A 25145-nucleotide genomic window follows, 5' to 3' on the forward strand; every position below is an offset into this window, starting at 1 on the left:
ATGTTGACAGCGAAGCTGGCTGGCTGGTTTAGCACACCTGGTACACACCAGTCACAGGACACGAGCCTTTTGTACGTGCCAGCCACTCCTGCCACAGGCCCTGAGCTGATCTCTAGCCTCCAAGCAAACAGTTGAGCATGCCTCACGTCTGGCTCTACCATGAAGCAGTCATGCTGCTGGGGTTACCACGGTTCTCCAGCCTGACCATGAACCAGCCAGGACAGGGGGTGGGGACAGAGAGGCCAAGTTATGCCAGGAATGAGCCTGGGGAATGCAGCGGAGGTCACATTGCAGAGCGGTACCGACACATGCCACTCGTTCCAGCCCTCGGCTTGCTGAAACTCCTGGATGGAGGGCTCTCCCAAAGCCTGGGAAACGCGCAGTGGGCGATGACCTGCACCCACTGTATCTACATCCTGCTTAGCATACACCAAATACAATAAGATGCATTAAGTCAAGACTTTGCTTTACACAGCACATGATGTGATTGGCAGAACTTTTTTTTACACCACCACCACCACCCAATTCTGCTGATAGTATGTAATTCTGTTCATCTGTTCATCCCTTTAGCCTTCGCCAAATATTTATGTCAAGCTGGGGAAAAAATGCCAGGCACAGAGCAGGGGGTGGAGGGAAGGCAATCTAGAAAAGGCCTATAAACTAATTTCAGCACACAAAGCACTTCTTACTCCTGCCCAGTTACACTCAGATTAACAATAAGGTTGCTATGTTGGCCATTCCTTTTTTTTCTTTAATTAACCTTCAACAGGTTAAACAGCTGAAGACCATGCTATTAGATAATCAACAAACCTAGGCACTAATTCCATACCAACAACACAAATGTTCTACTGGGTTAGGATAAAACCTCAATTGTTTGTTTAAAGCGGCAACTACTTGGTGGGGGGCAGGTGGACCCTGAAGTACTAATGATAGCATGTACTCACAAAAACTGCTGCACATCAGCCAGCATGCCTGAACTGCATTCGATTTTTCAGTCACATTGCTGCTCCCAGGCAGGGATCTAGCACGTACATCACTTCTACCACTTACCCAGTTCTGGTTGAATGGCAAAATTCATTATTCATTTAATTTTAAGTAACAGCCAAAGGGCCCAATCAGCAGCAGAGTGCCCCAGTGCTGCGCTAACTCAGATGAGGAACAGCTTCTCTCTGATACAGAGGTCTTCGTTCTTGGGTTAAGAATATGCCATCATTTTCTTAAGGGATTTGAAAGCAGAAACAAAGCCATAAATTATTTTCTAATTGCTTAGCAGTGAACAAAGGCAGAAAATGACCTGCTGCGTCCCAACTCTTCCAAAGACACACGTGAATAAACAGGACTGCTGGAAGTCTAACAAACTGACAACGCATCCCAGGGAACACAAAGAGGAATGTTTGCCTAAACGCTGCCTTTCAGCAAGACTGTAATCAAAGAAAAAAACATGTATGATAAGAAAGATTCCTGGTGGTTCTGGCACAGTGATTATTTTCAATGCAATCGGGAAAGTTTGGAAACATTTGAGTATGCCGTTTTGCTGGCATCCTTTCAAAAAAAGAAAAAAACCAAATGGCTGTAGTTCAAACAGCAAACCAGGCCCCAAAACGGTTAGTAAACCAAAGCATTATGGATCCACAGGAAAAAGCAGCACATTTCTTCACATTTTCTGCACTGTAAATTAAAAGACAATGGAAGCCTGTACTGATAATTGGTATTAGCCTGTCCACAGGCCAGGGGTATAACTATTACAAGTTAAAACAGTGAGCTTGCTCTTACTGAGGAGTCAAACAAAAGAGCTGGAGAGCTCTTTTTTTAATCTTTTTTTGCATAATTCAGCAGGGACGGGACTGGGCAACATGACACGGTCAGATACTGTGTCCTGAACATTAGCCCTCCTGTGATGAATGCTCAGTAGGTCCATATTCCATGACTTTGAAACTGATCCATGAGCTGTACTAGGTTTGCAGAAAATCACGCCAGCTTGCATTTTCTGAAGTGACTAGAGATTAAACGATGAGGCAGAAAGATCAAGAAAATAGGAAAAATGGGAACGGTGAGAATACCAGTCAAAACAACTGAGTAACAGCAAGAGAGGGAGACGAACTGGCCGCCTTTTTAGAGAAGCATGAAGATCTCGCTTAGAAGCTGCTTAGAACTATGAGAGTATAATTTTTAAATCCTACCAAAAGACAGCATGTGCTGAGCAAACGACGCTTTTCTCACAGGAAGATGAGTCCCATAGATTTGCTTCTGAAAACCCAACAAACTTGGGGTGCTTCTGTATTGTACATCAGCTCTCCCTAGAGGCAGCCGCCTGAACGGAAAGGACTTAACCTTGGTACAACTTCACTGTGCGAGGAAAAGGCAGCACAGTCTGTGCATGGTTTGGGGTTTAATGCTGTTTATCTAAACTACACCAACAGAGGTAGCTGTGGAATATAACAAAATTGTGACAGAAAGAAACGCACAGCCTGAACTTCTAAGCCACAAAACAGCATTAACCCAACAATTCATTAGTTATTTCTTCTAAAACTGGGAGGGGGGGAGAAGAAGATGTATCTACTGAAATATGAGCTAAATCACTCAGCAGGTATGTCAGACGCATGGAAATAAAATGCTTTGCGAGGCATTATTAATGTTTATTATGTAGGTCTGTTGCAACACAGTTTACCACCAGCTGTATTCAACAAGCTCAAAACCCATGCCTATGTTAGCCTGGAGTTTTACAGAAAACAAAAAACGCGGGTGCACAGCCTGAAGGGGATCTCACTGGGCTAAGCTATGCCATTACTCCAGCAGTCAAAGCCTGCAGGCTGGCACAATGCTGATTTACACCAACAAAGCCCCCAAAATGCCTCCATATGTGAGATCGTAGCACTGAAAGGAGACATCATGCATAACCCCTTTCATTAGTCATGTTGACAAATCAGAAATAACTCAAGATATCTTAATTGCAAAGGCCCAAATTCACTTTCACAGATCACCAGGAGTAGTGGGAAGAGAATCAATCCTTCAAGGGAATGAGCTGGTTCAAGTCATTAGCGATGGCAAAGGGGCTCCAAATGCTGGTTTTAATTTGATAAAAACATTTTAACGTGTCATTCTTAAGATTAAGGGTTTTTTCTACATTGTTATTTTCAAGATACTTGTTATCCCATAACAACTGAAATAAAAAGGTCATCCTGAATTTCCCCACTAGCACCCACAAGTCCTAGAATAGGCATCCCAAACTCATATAACCCAAGTTATTAAACCAACAGTCGCAGCACATTTAAGAGCTCCTTGCATAATAGCCCTATTGAAGGCAGTTCTGCAGGGGGACCCTGTGTGTTGACCCCAGACAGACGTGGCTACATTCGCCTGAAATGTAGAGGTCTGGCATAAAAAGGTTTTTTGTCCAGAAGGCAGAGAAACACCCCCCTGACACACACCTCCCCACAAAAAGCCCTATGTCAGTCAGCTATATAACATCAGTGCTTTAAAGCCGTCACAAAGTGAAACAGCAGTAGGAAAGCCTGCTCAAGCCTCTGCACAGCTAGCAGGGATTCCACCAGCTGCCCAGGAAAGACCTAATATAAGCCATAAAACTAATTTCAGCTTCAAATAGGGAGGCTGCTCCTCTATATATAATCTCTCTCTAATTGAGAAGGACAGCAAGCTATCGGGGACAGCAGAGGAAATTTGCTCTTCTCTCTCCCAGAGAAATGTAATGACGTGATGGCAAAGTGTTTTTATCAGTTCCCCAGACTGCAAGAGCAGACTCTGCACCATGCATCAGGAGGAGAATGGACCAAGAGAACAATCAGAAATCCATTAGCAAGCTGCCGCTCGCCTCTGCGGCTGCCTGAACTCCCGATCAAATGTCAGAGAGCTGAATGGCTTATATTACTTGAGAAGGAAAGGATCAGGGAATTGTTTCAAACTGATAAAGATATTATTACCATTTTTAGCTTTTATTAGCATGAGGGCAACATTTGCAATTTACACTGTCCCTTTAACTAAGTTTCTCAAATTAGAGACAAAAGCTTCCAGCATAATTAAAATGGAGAGATCTGCTGCAGTACCACCAACTCACAGTACAAGGAAAGTGTTGGGGGGAGAAGGAAAAACTGGAGACGGAGGTAGGGCTGCTCGTTGGTTGTGCTTAATGCTTTTACTGCTTGCATTCAGAAGCCAGGGCTCAACGGTGAAATCCTGCAAACTTGCAAGAAAATAGCAAGAATTACCAATGCTGCTATTTACTAGAAGGGGAGCAACCCCATAAGAATTCAGTAGCTCATCATCAGTATTTTATCCCACTCTTCTGCTAAGCTGCAGGCACATTTCTGCTCTAAGTAACACTTTGTTGTCCATGTATCACAGCAGGAGACAGATCCAAAGCCAATCTCTTCAGTCAAAATCTTTGCCTCTCCCAGTTACTTCTTCCCTTAGATGAAAGGTGATTGGGCCATTTAAAAAGCAATGCAAATAACCAGGTTCATAAATACATTTGTACATTAAAAACAAACGTCCACACCATCTCTCTCCAATGATATTTACAATGTTTCTGAGCTATTATCTGGCACGGAGACTAGAATAAGATATTCCGAGTATATTAGCAGTGTATCGCATATTGAAATGATTTGTGCATATTCGCTCCATTCATATACTGTTGATGCTTAAAAAAATTATGAAGAATTTAAAACAGGAAACTTGCCTATGTACTAGAAAGTAAGGAAAAATAATAATTAAAAAAAATCTAGGAATTCTCCAGTGCAAGTATTCCCACCTGCAAACTGATTCTCATTATCTTTCACCTGCCAAAAAAACAAATTAAAATATCCATCAAATGTAGTGATCCAGGTAAAAGTCTTAAACTGCATTTTCGGTTCAATAACAGCAATTATTGTGTCATTGTTCTCAACTCATTGAGCTCCTCAAATGAGATCAGAAATGACTACAGCAAAACCACACCCAAACCAAACCTCCACACAAGATCTGTTATCCACAATATCTGAATTACATTTGAATCATGATGGGGTTTACCTCCAAAATAGGTAACAGTGAAATTAAATTAAGGTTGTCAGCATTTCCATTATGAAACATTAGCCATGAAACTACTACTGTTAAGTCTTCACTTTTTTTACTTACTATAATTTTTCTATTTTTCAAGTAAAAGTCAGTCTGAAGCTTTCAAGTGTACTAAAACAATGTGGCAGCGTTAGACCCTGGAGGACCAAGGGCTGCTGAGCAAGGCTGAGATACACTTACTATGACACTGGCAGAGCAACAGATGTGCCGTGTTTGTTTTAAGCTGGTGTGCCCAGTTACCACAATTTACACACAGAAGTAGACCAGCGAAACAATAGCTGGTTTCACCTTAAAGCTCTATTTATTTTCCACCAAGACAAGAGTAAACGCATATCCAGCTAAGCACCCTCACAAACTGATGAAAGAACACTTTAATCCATACTTTAGTAATTTTCCCTCCTCCGCACAGATCAGACCATACATATAGATAGGAAAATGCTGTCAAATAGTGGAAGGGACTAGAGGTAGTGGCAAAACCCTTCAGCCACTCCACGTACTGTAATGTGCAACTGCAGGTCTATCAGTAGTCCCGGTGCTTTACAAGTTCAGATCTTCTAAGCAAATTGCTTGCAATGATACCTGCCAAATTATCTTTATCTCAGAAAAGCCATTTAGAGATATTTAGACTCCGATCCCTCACGTGCCAAATGTCTGTTGAGAGCAAATCATCTTTAAAACAGAAGTTAAGGACTGAAGGAGGAGAGGGTAATTTGCCTACTAGTAACAGGTCTGTTTTTCGTGTAAACGCAGCCTGGCAGGGATCAGCCATCCCCAGCATCCAAAAACTGCGGTGTGGCTGACACCTGACGAGATAAGCTATTAGTTACAGCCCAGTTCCCACAAGACGTCCTCACTGCAACCTGTAAGCACAGCCATCAGCCTTAGCCTTGCTGACAGCACCAGCAGCTGGGAGAGTGGGCAGGACATGCTGAAATGCCCTTTCCCCAAAAAGCCCACAGCCCTTCCACCAGGCACCACAGCCGAGCTCTGACTGTCACTGCCTGCACATCTTTTGAAACGGGGACTCTTCTGCCAGGGGTCTCACACTGGCACCTTTTACAGTGCTACATTCATGTAAATAAGTCAGTTTGTTTTGGTTTTTTTTTTAAGAACAAATTAGTTGAGCATATTCTATCAAGTTATTTCATTTCGTTTTGCTCCTGTTCATTTATTCCAATCTGCTGCACCTTCCCTTGGAGATGTTATTAAACGCTCTGCTAATGGCCGCCAGCACTCATTTAATTCTTCTTAATGAATGTATGAGTGAGTAGCGGAAGCTATTATGTAGGGCTTAATAAAGGGCGGGAAGGAATTTCCTAAAATTTATTGCCACAGGCTGCTGCTTGAAGATAAAATAAATGGTAATTGCTTGGAACAGGAAAGAGGAGGATGATAAAATGTCCCTAGACATGAGGTAAAAAAAAAATACCAAGTGCTGTGAACCAAAATTTCAAAGCCTGAAGGATCCCAAAAGCAAGATGGCCTCTTCCCGGCTTGTAGCTTTTCGTAATCCTTAAGCTGTTTCCTTTGAACATGGATGCTGAACAATGAACTCAGTCTCAGCTGGAATGATCATTTTACAACAACAGAAAGACAACTGTTCATATATTAAAAAAAGGCATTAATTCAGACAGCATCTTATGAAAATATTATTTGCAGGAAAGAGACAATGTGGAAGAAATGGAAGGACAATGTTTCTGGACTATTGAGTCCAACAATACAATCTTTCCTAAAGTACAGGGTTTATGGTAGGAAGGAGACACATAACATTTTGCTACAATTACATTTCTTCTTTCCCATTGCTGTTTTGGTCAGGGCTGATGAAAGAAGGTAAATTGCTGAGAAGTGGACCTGTGTGTTGTTTCTTCAATTTCTGCTACTGTTTGTTAAAATAGATAAAAATCAGCAGGCTGAACGAGAAAGAAAGTGTCTGAACTGGAAGTCATGAGACTCTGTCCTGCACCAAAGTGCTGCAATCACACCACAGCCTCCCCACAATTCCCAGGTCAGACCTCAACAACTGGCGAGAACAAAGTGGAAATCAAAGACCCATCCCATGTAATTGCAATCTAGGAGAAAAATACAGGTTTGCAAAACAAAGCTTTTTATTATAACGCACAACAGTCTTCTGTCCACATAATCCTTCAGGCTTCACTCAGACAGTATGATCCAGTCATACAGATGAGTTTGGGTAAAAACTTTGATCAGTTTCATCAAGAAAGCTGAAAAGCAAGTTTCCCAAGAACAGGTCTCATTTTTTTGTTTCCACTAAGCAGTTGAAGGTAGTATTTTGCACATTAGAGACTGCCAAAGCATTCACTAAAATCAGACTATTCACAAGTTACACAAACATGTATGTTTAATTACAAAAGCAGCAATCTGAGATTGCTATACTCCTGTGATTAGAGCAACAACTTTAGAGTTACAGGCTTTGGTGGGAGAGGAGAGCAGGGAAGTTTGCATGTCAGCTTATCTGAGTGCCACCAACGTTTCAAGTACAGCTGCCCCAAAAAGGACGCTGCCAGTCTCTAAGCATCATCTTCCCAAAATGCAGCAGGAAGGAACAACTACACAGAAGTACAGAAAGATGATGTCAAAATAGCAAATTGAGTGGGCAAGGCACCTGTTTCCCTTTACATAAAGGGGCAGAAAAAAGGAAATACTATTTTCAATAGCAAGCTAATATATCCGAGAGCTTAAAAGTTGACCCAAGGAGAAAAATAAGATTAGGTTTGCTCTTTTTTGCTGCTTAGGGCAGACAAAGCCCCTCTCAGAAAACCGCCATTTTTCATGCCAGCTTTGACTATCTTAAAACAAGAGGGGGTGGGGGGGGTGGGGGGGTGGGGGAAGAGGATAAAATCCAATTTTTCTTCTATAAATCCTTGGCAGGTCACCTGCAAGTGCAGGCCAACAGCTTTTCTAGCAGGCAGTAAGAAATTTTATTTTCTAAACAAGGACTTCAGTTCCTTCAGCTCAACAGCAGGATTTCATAGTCTGATGGAATACAAAGCAATCAGCCAACCTGCAAGAGCATCCAATTTGAAGATGGACAGTTGGTTCTCCAAGAGAAAAAGCAACAATTTGGTAGAGACAAAAAGCAAAACCAAACCAAAACAACAACAAAAAAGCAGCTTCAGCACAATGGAAGACAAAAGGTGAGCAGCTACAAGATGAGTGTGAAATGTCAGGGGATATACTACACACATTTGCAAAGGACAGATGGCTGTCGGGTAGGCACCTACTAGAGCGCGTTACACAAGAAGAGTTTAATCTTCCCCTACCCCAATAAAAAAACAAAGCAAAACAAATGTGCACAGCATTCTGTGTATTGGCACTACAACCTGTACAAAAGGCAGCACTTTAATTTAAACCAGCAAATGCAAATTATCCCACCCCTGCGTACCTTCAAGCACTTTGATCCTTTTCTTAACCCTCTTCCACTCCTGTGAATAACTTATTAGCTAGTTATATGGGCTTATAGAGCACAAAGTTGCAGCTTTATGATTATAAAGAACTTAAAGACAAAGAATCTAGTTTCTGACTTACAAACAAACTGAGCAGATACTTGTTAACTACCTGCGATGTGCACTGTTGTTCCCTGCTACAGGGGAGAATGCAGCATTTCATTTGCTTCAGCACTGGCGCATCCTTGGAATCACTACCTACACAAACCTCAATTACCCAGCCTGAAAATATACCTTTTGCTTATCCAAGGACAATCCCTGGACTGTGGGGAAATGATTGAAAAAAAATATCTCAATTATTTTTTCAAACATAACACTAGTTGATGTCGGGCATAAAGAAAAAGCTGCTTTTTCTTCCAGTTTTATTTGGTTTGCTTTTGGTAGCAAGAGTTTTCATTGCTACTGTGTGCAAAAGCCAGATGCGGGAGGGATAGTGTAGGTGGTATAAAGGAAAGTAGGAACGAAGGTCCCTGTCATGGTTTATCTGTGGTACACTGCGTTTCAAAATAACAGAAGCTCTGTCATCCAGGCTGGTTCATAACCGCCCCCGCAGCAGGAAGCGGCAGAAGAGCCCTGGAGAAGCCATGCACATTTCTGTCATCCTCCTCCCCCCGTCCGCATTATCTGCTTTTACTTGTGCGTCTCATAAAACACCCCCAGGCTGACCCCTGGCGAGGCCAGGTCCTCAAGTCAAACCTTTCACAAAACAGTCAAGGTATGATCCCAGGCTAAAAGCAACTCTCTCACCACAGCAGCAAACCCAGGATGCTAGGACCAATGCATTAGCCTTCGAAATCAAGAGTCAGGATGGGTGATTTGTACTCAAGAGGAGTCAGAGGTGCTGCACAGGGCGAGGAGATGAATACAGGCAGCTGCCAATGCCAATGTCCCTGGCTCTGGGGGGAGCTCTGTTTTGAGCAGGACCTGTGTTCAAAAGACTTGGCTAGACAGCTGGCCCCACAATGATACAATGTCAGGGTGTAGGTGCACTGACAGAACTTCTTAGAAAAAGCTCGCTCACAGACCTCATTTCCTTCCTCCCCTGCTCCCCATTTTTGATAGTGATTTGAGGGTTGTTTGTTGGGGTTTTTTTACAACTTTTTTGATTGGGAGAAAGGGACAAGGGAAAGTCTCCAACCTACTCTCCTTCTGATTTGCTGCAATCTAAAGAAATCCTTTTCTTCAGCTTTGTATTCAGCATCGTTATGATAGTAATTTTTAATTGTACTGCTTATCTGCATTCATTTTAAATAAAACATTTTTTTTACAAGCCAGGAATGCACCCTATAATAACCTTTTCAATGCACCTCCCCCTCAAGTAAGGCCTTACTCTACAAAGGAGGCTGCAAAGCTCTCATGGACTCATCCCTTACACACACTGCACAAATTGAGTACCTACACTGCAGCTAGCTATGGATACCACCATAGTACACATGGAAACAAGGATAAAGAGAAAAACCCAAGTGTAATTGTGTAAGACTATAGGAAAGAGGTCTCTGAGGTACAAGAGAGCACCTTTACTTGCATGGGGTTAGTTTTACTTCTAAAAATTTTAGAAGTAGTACATTTTTAAAATTCAGCTGCTAGCAATTCCAATTTGAGAATCATAAAAGGTACTATATTAATAATTGAAAAGTAAAATGCCTGCTTGATTCACTCCAGTCCTCAGTCCCCCTCCCCAAAGGGCATGATTTGCCTTAGGGGAGCATTTCACAAGCAGCACATCAACTTTCTGCAATACAGCTTCAACAGATGAAAGCCTCATAACCACAGAAGAGCTGCCATCCTTCTAATCATGGAATGTAAAAACGGTGACATCCACGGAGCTATTTAAACTAATTTGAAGGTAGAACAGCCAAATACTTCAGCCCAGCCAAGCACTTCAGATACCACATGGTATAGTTACTTCAGATGCGGCTCACCAGCAATCTCCGTTTCAGCCACAACATCCCCCCTTTATCAACCAGCAGACAACGTTCCGCCATCGCTGCCATGACTCACCGAGACCAGGGTGACGAGGCACCCTCAGCACTGGGTGATTCAAGACTAATGAGCGGCCATAAAATGTGTCTCATACCAGGAGCTCCAGATCATCAGGTTCTGAGGTCCTGTGGAAGCCCACCACTTCCTAATTTGGAAACGTTGCAGATGACAGATGTCCAAGCTGGATCTGCTCTGCTGGAGTCTGCATCTTTCACCTTGATGTTTTTAATGCCTCTGTAGTTATGCAGGACTAAATGATGTGAACATGGCCAATACACTGTAACATTCACTTTTCTGGGGAAAAGTAACCCAAGTTATCACATCAGAACAAAAACACCTCACTGGACTTCTGCTACTTATTCCAGGGAGTGGAGTGCAAATATTTCATGTTAACATTTCGTGGTTCTTTGAATCCTTACCTGATAATAAACGCAGCACTGATCACTATTTTCATTTCATGTTCTTCAAACCTTGTGTTTTTTAACCACAATTACAGAGCCACACTACTGCTCAGTGAAGTTTGCAATTACTCTCAGGAGAGGTCGGCTTATCAACATTGCGGCAGGTCTTCAATGAAATGTCACACGGTACCCTTGCTTTGCAGAGGCAAAACTGTGGCAACCGAGATGATTCTATTAGCATTTAAAGCTAGTATTTGCCTCCAAAATTCTAACCTTTATTGTTCTAATTCATCCTTTTGCTTGGCTCAAAACATTACCTACTTATTTAAGAGGTGTTATTAGCTCTGTGCATTTTGCTAACCGGTAACAGCCTTTAGGATTTGGCCCTCTCCATACCCACCGCTGCAGCAGTTTCAGAACGAACTCCTAGAATATGCCTGCAAGTTGCACTTAGTGAGCAATCCAAAACACACAATGCATCTGGTGGTGTACTTGTCATCATACAAAGCCTCACTGTATACCCACTCTCTAGCAAAAGCAACATAAAAAGCACTAGTAATTCTTGCATTGAGGTCTAATTAGACTGAAGTTTTCCCCAACAGATTTTCTTCCTAATGACATGGAATGTGAAAGGTTGAGCAACACTTACACTGTCTTACGTGATCACCTCATAAGAATAATTACTATTTAATGCCTGAAACATGATAGCACCTTGACATCCAAACCTCTGTGTGGGAGGCACTATTTAGACATAACACACAATCCACAGAACCCAAAGAAATTGCAGCTTCTATATGAACATCAACAGTATCAAATGATGGGAACAGCTTCATCTTCCCTCCACTTAGTTTCCTGTAAAGGACATTATTTTGTATTAAATAGCTGCACATTTGGAAAAAATATATATATCAAACACATTTAATGCAATCCATCAATAGTCTTAAAAAAAGTAAAGGTTTCACTGCAGAGAATTTTAAATGCATCTTACCCATCAAGGTAAAATATATTAAGAAGAAAAAACAGCTTGGCATTAATTCAGAATTTTCCATTGGAGCTTTTCTAAGTTATTTGCAAACATTAGGTGTAGCCAGACAACAGTAGCTCTAATAGCTGTTCCAGTAATTCTGGCTAATCTAGAATATACCTTTTAAACAAAACATTATGTGTTGTCAGCTGTACAGAAGATATGAAGAGAACTTACAGCTAATAAAAATAATACAAATAAAAATCCATTCAAGCATACATATTCATAGCTTAAATTATTTTGCTAGATGCACTAAATCTTCTTCATTATTACAAACTTCTCCCACCCAAAAGAGATTTGAGTAAAATGGAGTATTACTAAGATTACAGCTTCACTTTTACTAGCATTGTTACGACTTCATAAAAGTTTAACTCCACGATTAGCTTTGTGATAGCAATTCTGACATTCAGACAACACCAACTGTGTAAACAGCTGTAACATGCTGAATTTGTTTTCAGTTATTCCCTGAGCATCCTTGCCAGGGAAAGCTCACATGTTTAGAAATGCTGGACACAATGCAACAAGAGGATTTACAGAATCAATTTCTATACCGAGAGGACCACAGAATTTAATATAAAAAAAAAAGTATGTAATTTAAAAAGTCAGCGTGGCATAACAAAAGAGGTAGGGAAATAAGATCAAATGTAGAAGACAGCAATAAGTGAAAAGGAATACAGCACTGAAAACTACTTCTGTTGTTTTAAAAAATGAAGAAATCAACTGAAATGGAGCTTGAAGAGGTGAGGGAGCAAGATTTTCCCATTAACAGCAGAAGCAAACATCACCTACCAACCTCTTTTTCATCAGCAAGCAAGCTCAGAAAGATTATAGGCTCTAAAAGTAACTAAAAACACTTGACAGCCACTGTTTCTGAAATTCATATTTGTTTCTTTTGACCCTGGTTCTTGCCATTAACATTTGCTCATTTCCAAGACGCTTCTTACTGCAGGGGGTTTGTTTTAAACAGAGCTAGTTATTAAAAAGATTCAAAGAAGACATCTGGTGGCCAGTGCATCAAATGACAGTTTAATTTCCTCACGGTTTATTATAAAGGTATCACAAAAATCCAAGTGAAAACAGTTGAGTTTGGTGCATAACAGCCCTGTTGATAACCCACTACGGTCATGCCAGACACTGAGAAAACTGAGAACCAAGGAACAGCCCTTCACCAGTTACATGAAATGAGACAGCACCTAAAAAGCTGTCTTCGGAACTGGGCGACTTGAACACAAATGAAATAGCAAATGTTTCCTGAATGCCCAAATGATTTCCTATTTCAAGTATCCTTGTTCTTATCCCACTACTATTCACACGTTCAGCCTTGGGAAAAACAACATTGTTTATTCTGGGAATACACCAAAAAAAAGGCCATGAAAAAGCCATCAGTTACACCAGGTGTGGATGGGCAGCTGATCAGCTCATTGGGATCACTGCAAAAGCCTGATATTGATGTGTGTGTGTTGGTAGATTCTGGATGCATACAGTAAGTGAAATTTCCTCCTATACAGCGTCAGTGTGATGGGAAACGCCGGGAACATGCCCAGGTGACTGTACTTCCAATGGTGACGGACATCAGACAGGGAACAAACAGGTCAAAAGGGGAAAGGAATCCTGTCCTCGAGCAAGCTTTGCCATCCCAGAACTCAGGCATTTAACAGGCAGCAGAATATGTAATTCAATATAGTCTTCATTACACATTATTCCCAGCTTCTGAGGCCATCACCCCCTCTCTGATGCAAATGTAGTGCAAACCACAGCAGAATAAGGTTCAGTGTTTTACTATGAGCTCTAAGGAGAGCCTGGACCAAACAGGATCTGCTACTGTTCAGAGAGCACTTCAAAGGATGGGTCTCCAGAGGGGCAGAGTGGACACAACTGGCCCCAGAAAGACATACAAGTACTGAGTTGATATGGTAGGGATAAGGTAGGAACTGAAGTCAGTCTAAAAGATGACTGCACCAAAATACCTTAGAAAAGTGGCACTAATGGGTAAGAAGTTTCTTGAGGCAGGCAACATCTAGCAATACTGGTTTTTTACACACACAATGAAACCAAAGTCTTAATGATTAATAATCTGTAGTGAAATTCTATTCATTAGGTAGAAACAGTGCACAGAGATGACAACATAAATCAAGCAGTCTCCTCACTCATGAAAGAATTATGATCTTGCTTGTATCCATGTAAATTAGCAGCAATCACTCAGTGGAAAAGCAAGCTCTTGCTTTTCACAGCCTAACTGGTAACAGCAGGGGAAAAGTGCTGGGAAAGAAGGGGGGAGGCGGGAAGTAATTTCAGCACTAACTTCAAAAAGTACTTAAGGCAAAAACTAAAGCAGGCTGGTATTCAGGACACGCTTGCACCATCATTACAACAAGATGTGTGGAAAGGGACTCCTGCTAGAGCATAACACACCTTTTTAGCAAATTTGCATCAAATTCTGCCATCAGGGCAGCGCAACTTCCAGCCATTTCATGAAAAGTTATGCTTAATACCTATGTGCAGAACTGGCATTAAACATGCAAGTTTAAAGAAAGAACAAGATTAAGAACTAAGGAAAGTTCTAACTAAGAACTAATTCAGTTACGAACTAAGGAAAGACATTGCCTTAGGCAGCTTTACTTACTAAAACTGTCTGGATGTTCATTACTGGTTTTGTCCAAGATTCCTCTTTAAACTGATAAAATGGATACTCTGGTAAGCAGACTAATAACCTCTACAGGTTGTTTAGATTGATCTTCAATCAGCATAGAGCAAGATAAGAGCTGACTGATAAGACAGATAACAAAAGCAAAGCATCAAGAGTCCCTCTTGCTTCTGCTGAAACTGCTCTGCACGCTCCTACAGTAATGGACTTCTGCGATTCACAAGACCTTTTTATAAGGACACTTACTATTTCTCACAAGAATGGCACAGTACGCCTGAAATGACAAAAGACTGCTGGGTGAAGACACTAGCGCTCTTCATACAGCTATCAACAGACATTGCAGATAGAAGGCAGCCTTCCCCTGCCAAAAAAAACCCCACCCTGAACAGGAAAGCAAAGTCCATCTGCAACAGTAACTCCAAGAGCACAGTAGTATTTTAAACACTTTCTACAGTTGGCACGAATGTGAATCAATTATAGTATTTTACATAGCCGAAAGAGATGACACCTGTAACATCCCAAATTCCAACCCCACGCAGTACCACGGCAATTCATGCTTTAAACCTTATGGCAGGGGTCCTCAAACTTTTTAAACAGGGGGCTGGCGCACAGATGAAGTGGCAGGCAGTCATCTGCGGCTGCTTGGTTCCCCCCCCCCCCCCCCCCCCCCCCCCCCCCGCAACCCCCGGCAGGGGAGGGGGGCAGGGGGGTTCTGTAAATACCGGGGGCCGTATCCAGCCCACAGGCCGTAGTTTGAGGACCCCTGCCTTATGGGGTGGATTGAGTACACTAACGGAACTGCAGCCTGGGATGCTCAAATACTCCAAAAGGGGACCAAGACTTAAGGCAGCATGCTGTGAACCTTTAGGGAACACACCACTGGCAGCAGCTGGACGTTAAGAGCTGGACTAACTCCTATGGCCATGCATTCAAGACGGCCCAGTAGCAGTTAACAGCATTCCTTATCTGACACCTTGCCAAGACACTGGTTACAGTTGCATCCACACCAGTAAACACAGCCCAAGTGCCCCAGACTGACAATATTCACCCATTTATTTCTTGTCTGCTTTAACAGAGTTCCTATAAGCACAGCTGGAAACACAACTCTGTTGTTCCAAGACATAACATGATAGCATCCCTACCCTAAAACAGCAATCAATGGGACAAGGCTTTCCAAGGCCACTTTCACCTTTCTGCACCCTCACGACTTGCCACTTGCCACAGAGCACCAGGGATGAAACTCAGGATACCGACCTCTCAGCAATGGGGCTGTGTCAACCCCTCCCTTTCAAGCTTAAGATTTAAACTCTTCAATTTAAAATAGTGTGAGTTTGTTGGTAAATGTTGAAGTGTGTTGAATGAGGTGATCGCTTAGAAGCGATGATTTCTACCCTAATACCCTGCAGCTTTCTCTTGCCTCTTGATCTTCTCACATAGCCTTTCTATTAAAATTTGTAAATAAGAATGCAGAACCAGCATAATCTATTAATGACAGTCTGGCATATGAACAACTACTACCTATTTGTCATGAAGGAGATGAACTACTTAAACATGGCAAGTTACCAGAGATTAGTCAGTGCACAAAATAGAACTGCTTTTGCCCAGGAAAAGGATTAGCCTTTCCCCATCATCATCTTCCACACCAGCATGTAGAAAAGCTGTTTAGCAAGTCTTAGGTCTCTTTCCTAACGTACTCTAACCCTAGATCAAGTTTTGCAGAGGAACTTCTTAGCAAAACCTACTGGTATTTGATAACTGGAGCAGGAAAAAAAATATAGCAAGAGCTTTGTATGATGAAAAGGGATATAGTCAGAGACAGTAAACAGATCTGCATTTGGTGTGCAGCAGATGTCAGCATTAACCAGCCTAATACTGAAGCACATCAAAGTTGGATACATAAGCAATGATCTCAAAAGCTGCGGATAAGTCTTTCCTAATAGAGTTTGAAATTAAAGTTTGGGAGCTGCCAAATCTCTGACCTAATGATGAAGAAAGTTCTGGCAGTTCAGAATGCAGACCTGAGATACTGACAGCAGTCTCTAAATAATGGACTCCTGTTAGGCCAATGCTAATGCTACAATTTCAGGTGACTGGTCTAAAGCGGAATCAGTAGTAGTAAAACAGTTTCTTTCCAGTCTCAGGTTTTGCAGCTGGTGAAGCAGAGATGAAGTATAAAAATGCCCTGAGGAACAACGGAAAGAGATAAATGCAGGGTTTGTAACTACATGGGTTTAAAGAAAGAGAGTTCTAGTATGGAAGGAATCTCATTTAAATAATTTCCATCTATGGGCAACTGACTATCTAATAAATGTATATTGTATATAAAGAAGATATATTGAGCTCACCTGTAGAATAAAGGATAATGAGTACAAAAATCACATATTATTGCTTGATCACAATGTGCTCTGGACCACCCAGCTGATAAAAGTATATTCCAAAGCTTTACAGTTATTAATAGCATTTTACTCACAACAATAAAACATCTTGGAATTATGCGTTTTCCTATATGGTATGAAATCAATCAGCATTTCATAGAAATAATAATCACCAATGCCATTGTAACAGTACATACTGTAGTATATACTCCCATATGCTGGTCAATCACTAAGTCCTAAGGAAGGAACCAATTATAAAATCATTTACCCATTTTCACAATCCAAACACTGGAACATTAAATTTAACAGTTTAAAACAAGGTAACTATCAAACCTAAACACTCTTAAAAATCATTGTTTCATCAATAATATAGGAAAAGATCCTTTTAAATGTTGGTTTTTTTCCTAATAGTGAATTTCATTGGGCATGTCTCCAACTGGCAGCTGTGGCAAGCTTATGCTATGGATCTGTTTTGTCCAATTACTTCCTAATTAAAGCAATAAAACTTTCAACACCCTTGTATGAAAAAAATTTCAGATCCAGTATGAAACAGACTGTAGTAGGCTGACTTCAGCCATATTCAGCACTAAAGGTATAACAAAAATGGATCCAGTTCCTGGAGTTTGTCTCTCTTTACAGCAAAGTAAACAGCTCCTTTAAGGTTCCCTATCACGTATCTGCTGGAAGACAGACTATCAGGAAGACCACATTTTATCACTATGAAAGACTAAGAAAAGAACGTTCTTTTATGAGTGCTTTATCTACTATATTCTAAAGATACTTAAAATAAAGCTCAAAGCTGAACAACTACCACTACCTGGTAGTGTAAAGGTATAACACAGATTCAAAAAGAAAGCTAATACCTCTTCTACCAACTTTACAGTTAGCCATGTTTGTATTGCTTTGCAGGATGTCTCAAACACAAAACAATGAAAAAGTTATTAGACCAGGTTGATATCTATCAGTGATCCATTATATGTAACAAGCAGCAGCACGTAAGAAAGTCTTACACTCAAAACCTCTTCACGTTTCCTCTTTCTCCCACATCATTTCTCTGACTGCCAAAGTGAAACCATCACCAATAACAGCAGATACATACACCAATATGCAGCATCACTTGAAAGACCTGTATTTCAAGATACTATTTACCATAATTTTGTATTGTTAAATCCAAAAATCACCCTCGAGTTCCCACCAACATGCCCATGGAAAGATGGTCCCTGTTCCTAGTCACCGTCACAATTTACACAGAAAAGAGTACACATAAAACTCAACCCTTCGGACTTGCACAAGTGGAGATGCCGCTCAGGATTTCACCTCTGAGAACACTGCTCTGCTGCTGACCAAGCAGCATCACAACAATCAGTTGTGCAGCAAATGGAATTCAAAGCTGCAAACCAAATCCACCACCTTGCTAAGGAGTTATTCCAGCATCTCTACCTCAGCATCACAGGTGTCATGATCACAATTCATTTTTTAAGCCTTCAGGTGCTGCTTTTGCTTGGAGATACTGTTCTACCAAGATGCTCCAGGGAATCTGCTCAGCATTCAAGCACAGCAACACCTAGACACCACACCAAGACAGAGAAGGTGTGGTGTTTGCCTATCACTCCAGTTAATACTGCCAACTCCAGGATAAGAACTGAGCCCTGTGGAAATAGGCCCTTCTTTTCAGAATTTTTTGAGTTTTGCTGGGATTAACATTCTGGAAAGGTACACTAGCACACAAACTTTAAAATGCATGGACAAAGTCCTTCCCATTAACTTTCGACTGACCACTGCTTCTCTCAGATATTCCCCAAAAGCAGTAACTATAGACTGATTTCTCAGCCAAGAAAAGCAGAAGGGAAGAGGCAAACATTGCCTTTATACTTTCTCTCAATTTCAAGCTTGCAAGCAACCTAAGAGATCGAGTAATCTGCATCAAGATGAAATCTGTACAATCCTGTTAAGGGCTACTCTGCTGCCCAGGGTAACCACAGCAGCATGAACTCCAGCTTGTAAAACACAGAAAGCAGCAATACAAAGAAAGAAGCCCCAAACTTGCCCATAGATTATTTTTTAGCCCTTGATGCACTCCTCAATTGTCAAGTCATGACAAAATTTAGAGCCTTTCTGCATTATTCTCACAGAACTTTTGACCACCAGCAGAGCCAATTTCTGGCCAGCTGCCTCCTTGCTTTTCAGAACCCTCTTGATGAGTAGCTTGGAGTGCTATGGAGAGTGCCATGACTGAGAAATGGAATTACTTCCCTGAAAGTTATTTTGCCTTACACTAAGTATCTGCTTTCAGCTAAGATTCAACACCCACTGAAGCAACTAAGATCTTCAGTGCTCTGAAAATTACTGGTAAGTGTCGGCTGAATGAGCCTCAGTAGAACTTAACTTTAGTGGTCCCACTGAAACAGGGCCATGAAATAGCTTTACTAAATTGCAGCCATAACAGGAGAGCCACGCTACTACCAACCCCGCTTTTTTAATTTTTTTAAAATCATAGGTTTTAAAATACAAGAGCTTTAAAGTACCTTTAACAGTTTGACTCTCTCTAGGGGTTTGCTTTAAGCAGCCCACCCTGGAATTTCTCCTTAAGCATTTCTGAGTTATGAAAAGCAAGAAACATGATTTCCCCAGGACAAACTAGTTCCCACAGTGTGACAGAGAAACCAGATACACTGTTTGGCATTTAGAAGAAACTGTGTAACAAAAGTACTGAAAGACAAACATGCAAAAATTTAAGCCCTGAAAAAATGCCAATCTATTTTTATGAACTACAGCCCATGGCACCATATCTAAATAGGACTGAAAACATTAAACACTACTCTGTCCATTAAGTACAAAGTATGTCAGACTACATATTTCAAAGACAAATTATCAACCAAAAAAATAGAGGGAAACTTTCCCTCTGTATTTTTCCAAATATTTTAAGATAGCATTTTGCAGGATAGGAGCAGCCCAAACTCAAAACAGAGCTGAACAACAAATAGTGGTACAGCTTTCTACTGTCTGTACTTTGAAGAACCATTTCATATACCCAAAGGAAGAAACTTTTCCTCATGTGGATAAGCGAGGGTGATCTTTCGCAGTTCTCTTAACAGATGTCCTGGCCTTGATGCCCCCTTTCAAGTTTATTCTCTTCTAAATCAAGACACTGGGTTCTCTTGTGGACATATGGCATATGGACATTATAGATGCTATTTTTCTTTGCAAACACACTAGGATCTTCTGACCTCAGGTCATACTGGCAAGAAGTTACCATCTGCCTATACCTGTTAGATGATCAAAAAGGAGCGTTTCTGGCTCTTCTGCTACGTCAAAACACCAAAGGTAGGTAGAATATTGTACTGCTTGTCATTAGCACTCTTGCTGTATCTCATCTGACCTTGAAACTCTGTTCAAAGTAGTAAAAGCAGCAACAACACTGGGGGTGGAGGAGCAGGTATATCACGGGACTGAAAGCATGGCCTGGAAAAATCCAGCAGCAGGTTTATCACCAGAGGGTCAAGTTAGCACTTATATTCTCTAACCTTCCCTTAATTATCTTCAATTTCCTCAGTGCACAAACATTGTACGGGAAATTAAAAGAAATGGCAGTGAGTTAACTCAAAACAGTATTTCACCACAGTACAAGATACACAGGATTTCCGTTTGTCTCTTTGCTGAACATTGCATAGGATTTCTTGGGCCCTTCTAGAAACATAGAATGAGAGAAAGTTTGAAAGCAAAGACCAGCTAAAACAAAACAGAATTGTGTCCTCAGACACAGCAAATATTTCCAGGTTTCAGTTATATGAAGATTACAGATGCATTTTTGTTTTCTTCACAGATTAACTACTTCAAGAGGACTAAACTGTTGAAGAAGCTTTATCAAAATCCCAGTCTCCAGCCAAAGACGGCAGCCAGTAGCACGTCTTCTGAAAGAATATTATAATTTAAAAAGCATTGTGCAAAAGCAAGAATTACTCCAAAAACTTTTCAACAAAACAATGCATTTCTGTGCCTCACTTCTGTAGAGATACCTTCAGTTTACAATCTCTTTGGTTGTTTTTGAAACATTCACCTAACCTATGTCTGCATCCTACTGAGCTTTTTCATGTGGCTTCTTTCCCGAGATTCTCAGTCCCCTCTCAAACTGCTGAAGACCAGCAAGTGGCAAGTTCCCTACCTAGGGCACTTTTAGCCTCTAGCACTTAAATCCATCACAGCACAAGATGAAGATTTAACCAGCTATGAGAAACCACTAACCAGAAGTGCTGTAAATGCACTAAGCAAATCAAAAAGAAACTTTTACTCCAGCCAGTTTTCACAACAGCAGTACCCACAAACTTTCTGGAAATTTGTCTGTTGTTTGGGTTGTTGTTGGTTTGTTTGGGGTTGTTTTTTTTTCCAAAGTAGCAGAATTCCTTTTGTAAAGATAATGAAAGAATGCTTGTCACCGACTATAGCATCACCATCAGCTGTGGTTGGTCTGTACCTACGAAAAAACTTGGAAAGGATGAAACGCTTTCCCAGACTGTAAACCTGAACATACTTAAGGCAGAAATGAGAAACTTGCACAATGTTAAAGTTACTTGCTTGAATTTTACATTTAGCTCTACAATAACCTGTCCCCAGGTTTCAAGCAATCTGACTCAAGTTATATTCTTAATAATCAATCACAGAAGATTTGCATTAAGAAGCAAGGGAAAGAAAACAAAAGACTTCCATAAAGTACAATCTCTGTATCTGCACTGTGCCCTTGAATAAATCCATTCTGCATCTACCTCGGCAAATAAATTTAAACCACAAGAAACACCAACAGAAACCTCTTACCATGTTCAACAAAGACGTTGCAGTGTGGGCCCCCATGCCTCGATGACTCCTTCTTCCCTGCTCCTTTGATAAAGTGCAGGGCAGGCAGACTTGGCCTCCTTTGGTCCCCAAGAACTTTTCCAGGCTGCTGCCCCATAAAGTAAGGATGGGCAGCCTTTCCCAGGACGAGAAGTTTTTGATGAAGTCTGTGATCACTGATCTTCCAGGTTGGGAAGGAGCTTTGAAGGAGAACGTGTTTTAGGCTGGTGCACTGGTTACGCTCACTGCGTGATAAAGTCACTTGAGGCGAAGAATTAAGACAAGCGTAGATTCCTCCAGTGCTTTTAAGACAGCAGCAAGGCTCCTAGCTGACTTTATGCAAAAAAGCAATTAAAAGTTCCAACTGCTTAGTAACGACCAACCGTTACTGAAGGTTCAAGTTGCCATACGTAGCGCGTCTTCCACCAAGTAAAGGAGAATTAGTTCATCTCACAAGCAAGAAACCACATGTAGGCTCACCCAGGGCAGGAAACAGCCATTCCCACTGCAACCAGTGTCAAGGTTTCTTTTTTTTTTCTCCTCCTTTTCTTTTGCATAGCATTGAGTTAGCAAAGGCCAAAGAGACACGTATTTGGCTTCAAGTATCGTTGAAGTCTAGCAGGATCAAGGATGCCGAAAGCATGTCAGCTGGCAAGGCGAAGCGGAGGCGGCTCTGGGCCTCGCAGGCCCCACGGGCTCCTTGGGGAGGGGACGGGCCGGGGGTCCCGGGGTCCGGCCTCACAGCGCCTCGCCTTCTTCCATCGCAGGCCTGGCCGCCCGCACCGCCGCTACCTCAGCCGCGGGCCGGCGGGGGCGAGGCGGGCCGGCGGGGCCCGGCGGGCCATGGTGGCGTCGAAGCAGCGCGGGGGCCGCCGGGCCGGCGCAGGTGGCGGCGCTGCCGGCCTGCTGCCACCTCAGGGCGAGCCGGGGGCCGCGGCCGGGCCGCGGGGCCGGGAACGCGCTCCGGGAGGCCGGTTCCTGCACAGCTGCCAGAGGAGGTCAGGCGGGGGTGACCGGGCCGGCCGCATCCCCGCGGGGGAGGCCGGCGGCGGGCAGGGCCCGGGCGGGCAGCGGGAGCGGGGCCGAGCCCGGGCCGGCCGCGGCGGGACGCGCGGAGGGGGCCGGGCGGGGGGCGGCGGGGCCGGGCGGCCGCACGCCCCGGGGGGACCCCGCCAGGCCTGGCAGGGGGAGGGGGACGAAGGGCCGCACGACGGGGTTGGGGGGGGGACCCCGGGAGCTGCCGCCGGGGGCACCCGCGGTGCGGAGCGAGACTGGCGGGGGGCGGCTGCAGGCGGCGAGGGAGATCCCGGAACCCCCGGCGCGGCGCAGCCCCGTCCCCGGCCGGCGGGCGGGCGGTCACATCCCCTTCCGGCCCCTCCTCCTCCGCCGCCCCCGCCTCCCGCCGGCCCGGCCGCTGCCCGCTCCCGCGCCCGGCACGCCGCCATTGCGGGAGCCCGCGGGGCGGGGAGGGGGCGCCGCGGCGGGGAGCCGGGGCGATGGGGGCCGTGAGGGGGAACCCTGAGGGGAGTGAGGGACGGAGCAGGGCCGGGGGGGCCGAGGGGTGAAGGAGAGGGCGAGGGGAGCCATGAGGGGAACGGGGGAGGATGAGGGAACCGGGGGCAGGGGGACACCGAGGTGGCTCCAGGGTGAAGCCATGAGGGAAATGGGGGATGGCATGAAGGGGGCTGGGGGAAGGTGACATGGATGGAGAGGGCACGAAGGGGAAGATGAGGGAACTTGAAGGGGGCCAGCAGGGGAGCGGGATGAAGGGGAAGATGGTGGAAATAACAGGTGGAGGAGGGCTTTCCTGGTATAACACACAAGCAAATGCTAGCGGAGTGCTCAGAAAGCTCATAGCAAACCCCCCCAAGCAAGGGCCACCCAAGGCGTTTTCCCCTAGATCTGGCTACGAGAGCTCACCAGCCCTCGAGCCAGCCAGGAATTCCTCCTGCCCACAGGCCTCGGGCCCCTGCCCAGCTCTGGACCCTGGATTCCTTGCGAAGATGGACAGGGAAAAAAGAGATCTGTGCTGGGTCAGCTGTGCGCACAACCATCAGCTTTTCCACAACCGGGGATCAGCCACCCTGCTTGCACAAAGGACTTTGCTTCCTTATTGATGCTGCCAGAGCGTATGCAGAACTTGATACCAAAAACAGCCATAGAGGCCAATGAATGTAACAATTAAAATATATTATTCATCTACTTTCATGCACAGTTTGGTACAAAAAAGTTCAACCCCTAAGTTCTTCAGCCTGCGCTATAGTGTCCTTATATGTGCAGCACGAGCGTTCCCTGAGCTAAAGAGCACAGACGGCGATGCTGCAGACCTTCAGTTTCTCCAGTGTTCTCCAGTTCACCTTGGGAATAAAGAGGGTTGCGGCAGCCGCTTGAGGTCAGCGTGTTTTGGTCAAAGGTCCTTGGTTGCTCCCGCTCGACAACGGGAGAACACACAAATGCAATTTTGTGCAGTAGCCTCCTGCTCAGGGTAACCATCTGGACACAGAGCGTCTTGTTTATACTGACTCCTCCCTTGTGACAAATCCAAACATACTCATGTCTCCTACACCATACTCAAGGTCCCAGGCAGGCGTGTATTTTTCATCTTCCAACAATAGCATGTGAAATGTAGTACTTCGTATGGCCCTATGGGATTCTCCACCTCCGCTATGCCAGTCTGTTCCTACATTCCTAATTCTTAGCCAGGAGACTGATCCCAAAACCATTTCTATTGCATTTATCTATCAGTGACTCAAACTGCAGGTACTGAGGCTGGCTGTGCTACATGCATGCAGGAGAAATTCTGGTACAATATGCCGAGACAAATGCAGGGTCACATCTCTTGAACTCTGAGCAGAGTTTCTCCAGGTTTATCTCAGTAATGGAGATCAGCTTCTCACTGCAGTGATCTAACTCCCTGCTCAGCTCTTACGGATTGAAGGAAACTGAAGAAACAAAGCTGCCTGTCAACCCAGGCCAAGCAGCCTGAGAGAAATCTGTTACAAAAAACAGTACCAACTATCCTTTACTGAAAAAATTATTCCCTTCTGGGTCTGACTAGAGCATCCTGGATAATCTCTCCTACCTCAGCAAGGCTGAAGCAGAGTGAACTCCAGAAGACCACCACAGGTCTGCATTTCTCAGAAGACCTTGACCAAAATACACAAAGGTAATTGCAGGTAAGTAGGACTTGTGTTCTGGACAATACAGGCTGTATTGTATATATGCTTCTCCCTGCCTCACCTGAGATCTATGCAGATGAACATACTTTTTATTTAACAAATTGGGTGAATTTATCATTCAGGTCAACAGTCAGTCATTCCTGCTGATGCTTTGCAATCATAAGCACCAAAGTAGGGCGGG

General features: G+C 43.4%; 1 protein-coding gene across 1 annotated transcript in view; it reads right to left on the bottom strand.

The window, feature by feature from the left end:
• The window catches only part of ABL1 (ABL proto-oncogene 1, non-receptor tyrosine kinase), an 83260-nt gene extending 60388 nt beyond the window's left edge, over nucleotides 1-22872 (bottom strand). The window contains exon 1 of the mRNA XM_040606605.1: nucleotides 21768-22872. Coding sequence (XP_040462539.1) covers nucleotides 21768-21903 — 136 coding nt within the window. The 5' untranslated portion in view covers nucleotides 21904-22872. The remainder of the gene's footprint in view (nucleotides 1-21767) is intronic.
• Nucleotides 22873-25145: the final 2273 nt, after the last annotated feature.

The sequence above is a fragment of the Falco naumanni genome, chromosome 9 (genome assembly GCF_017639655.2).
Source record: "Falco naumanni isolate bFalNau1 chromosome 9, bFalNau1.pat, whole genome shotgun sequence".
Taxonomy (NCBI): domain Eukaryota; kingdom Metazoa; phylum Chordata; class Aves; order Falconiformes; family Falconidae; genus Falco; species Falco naumanni.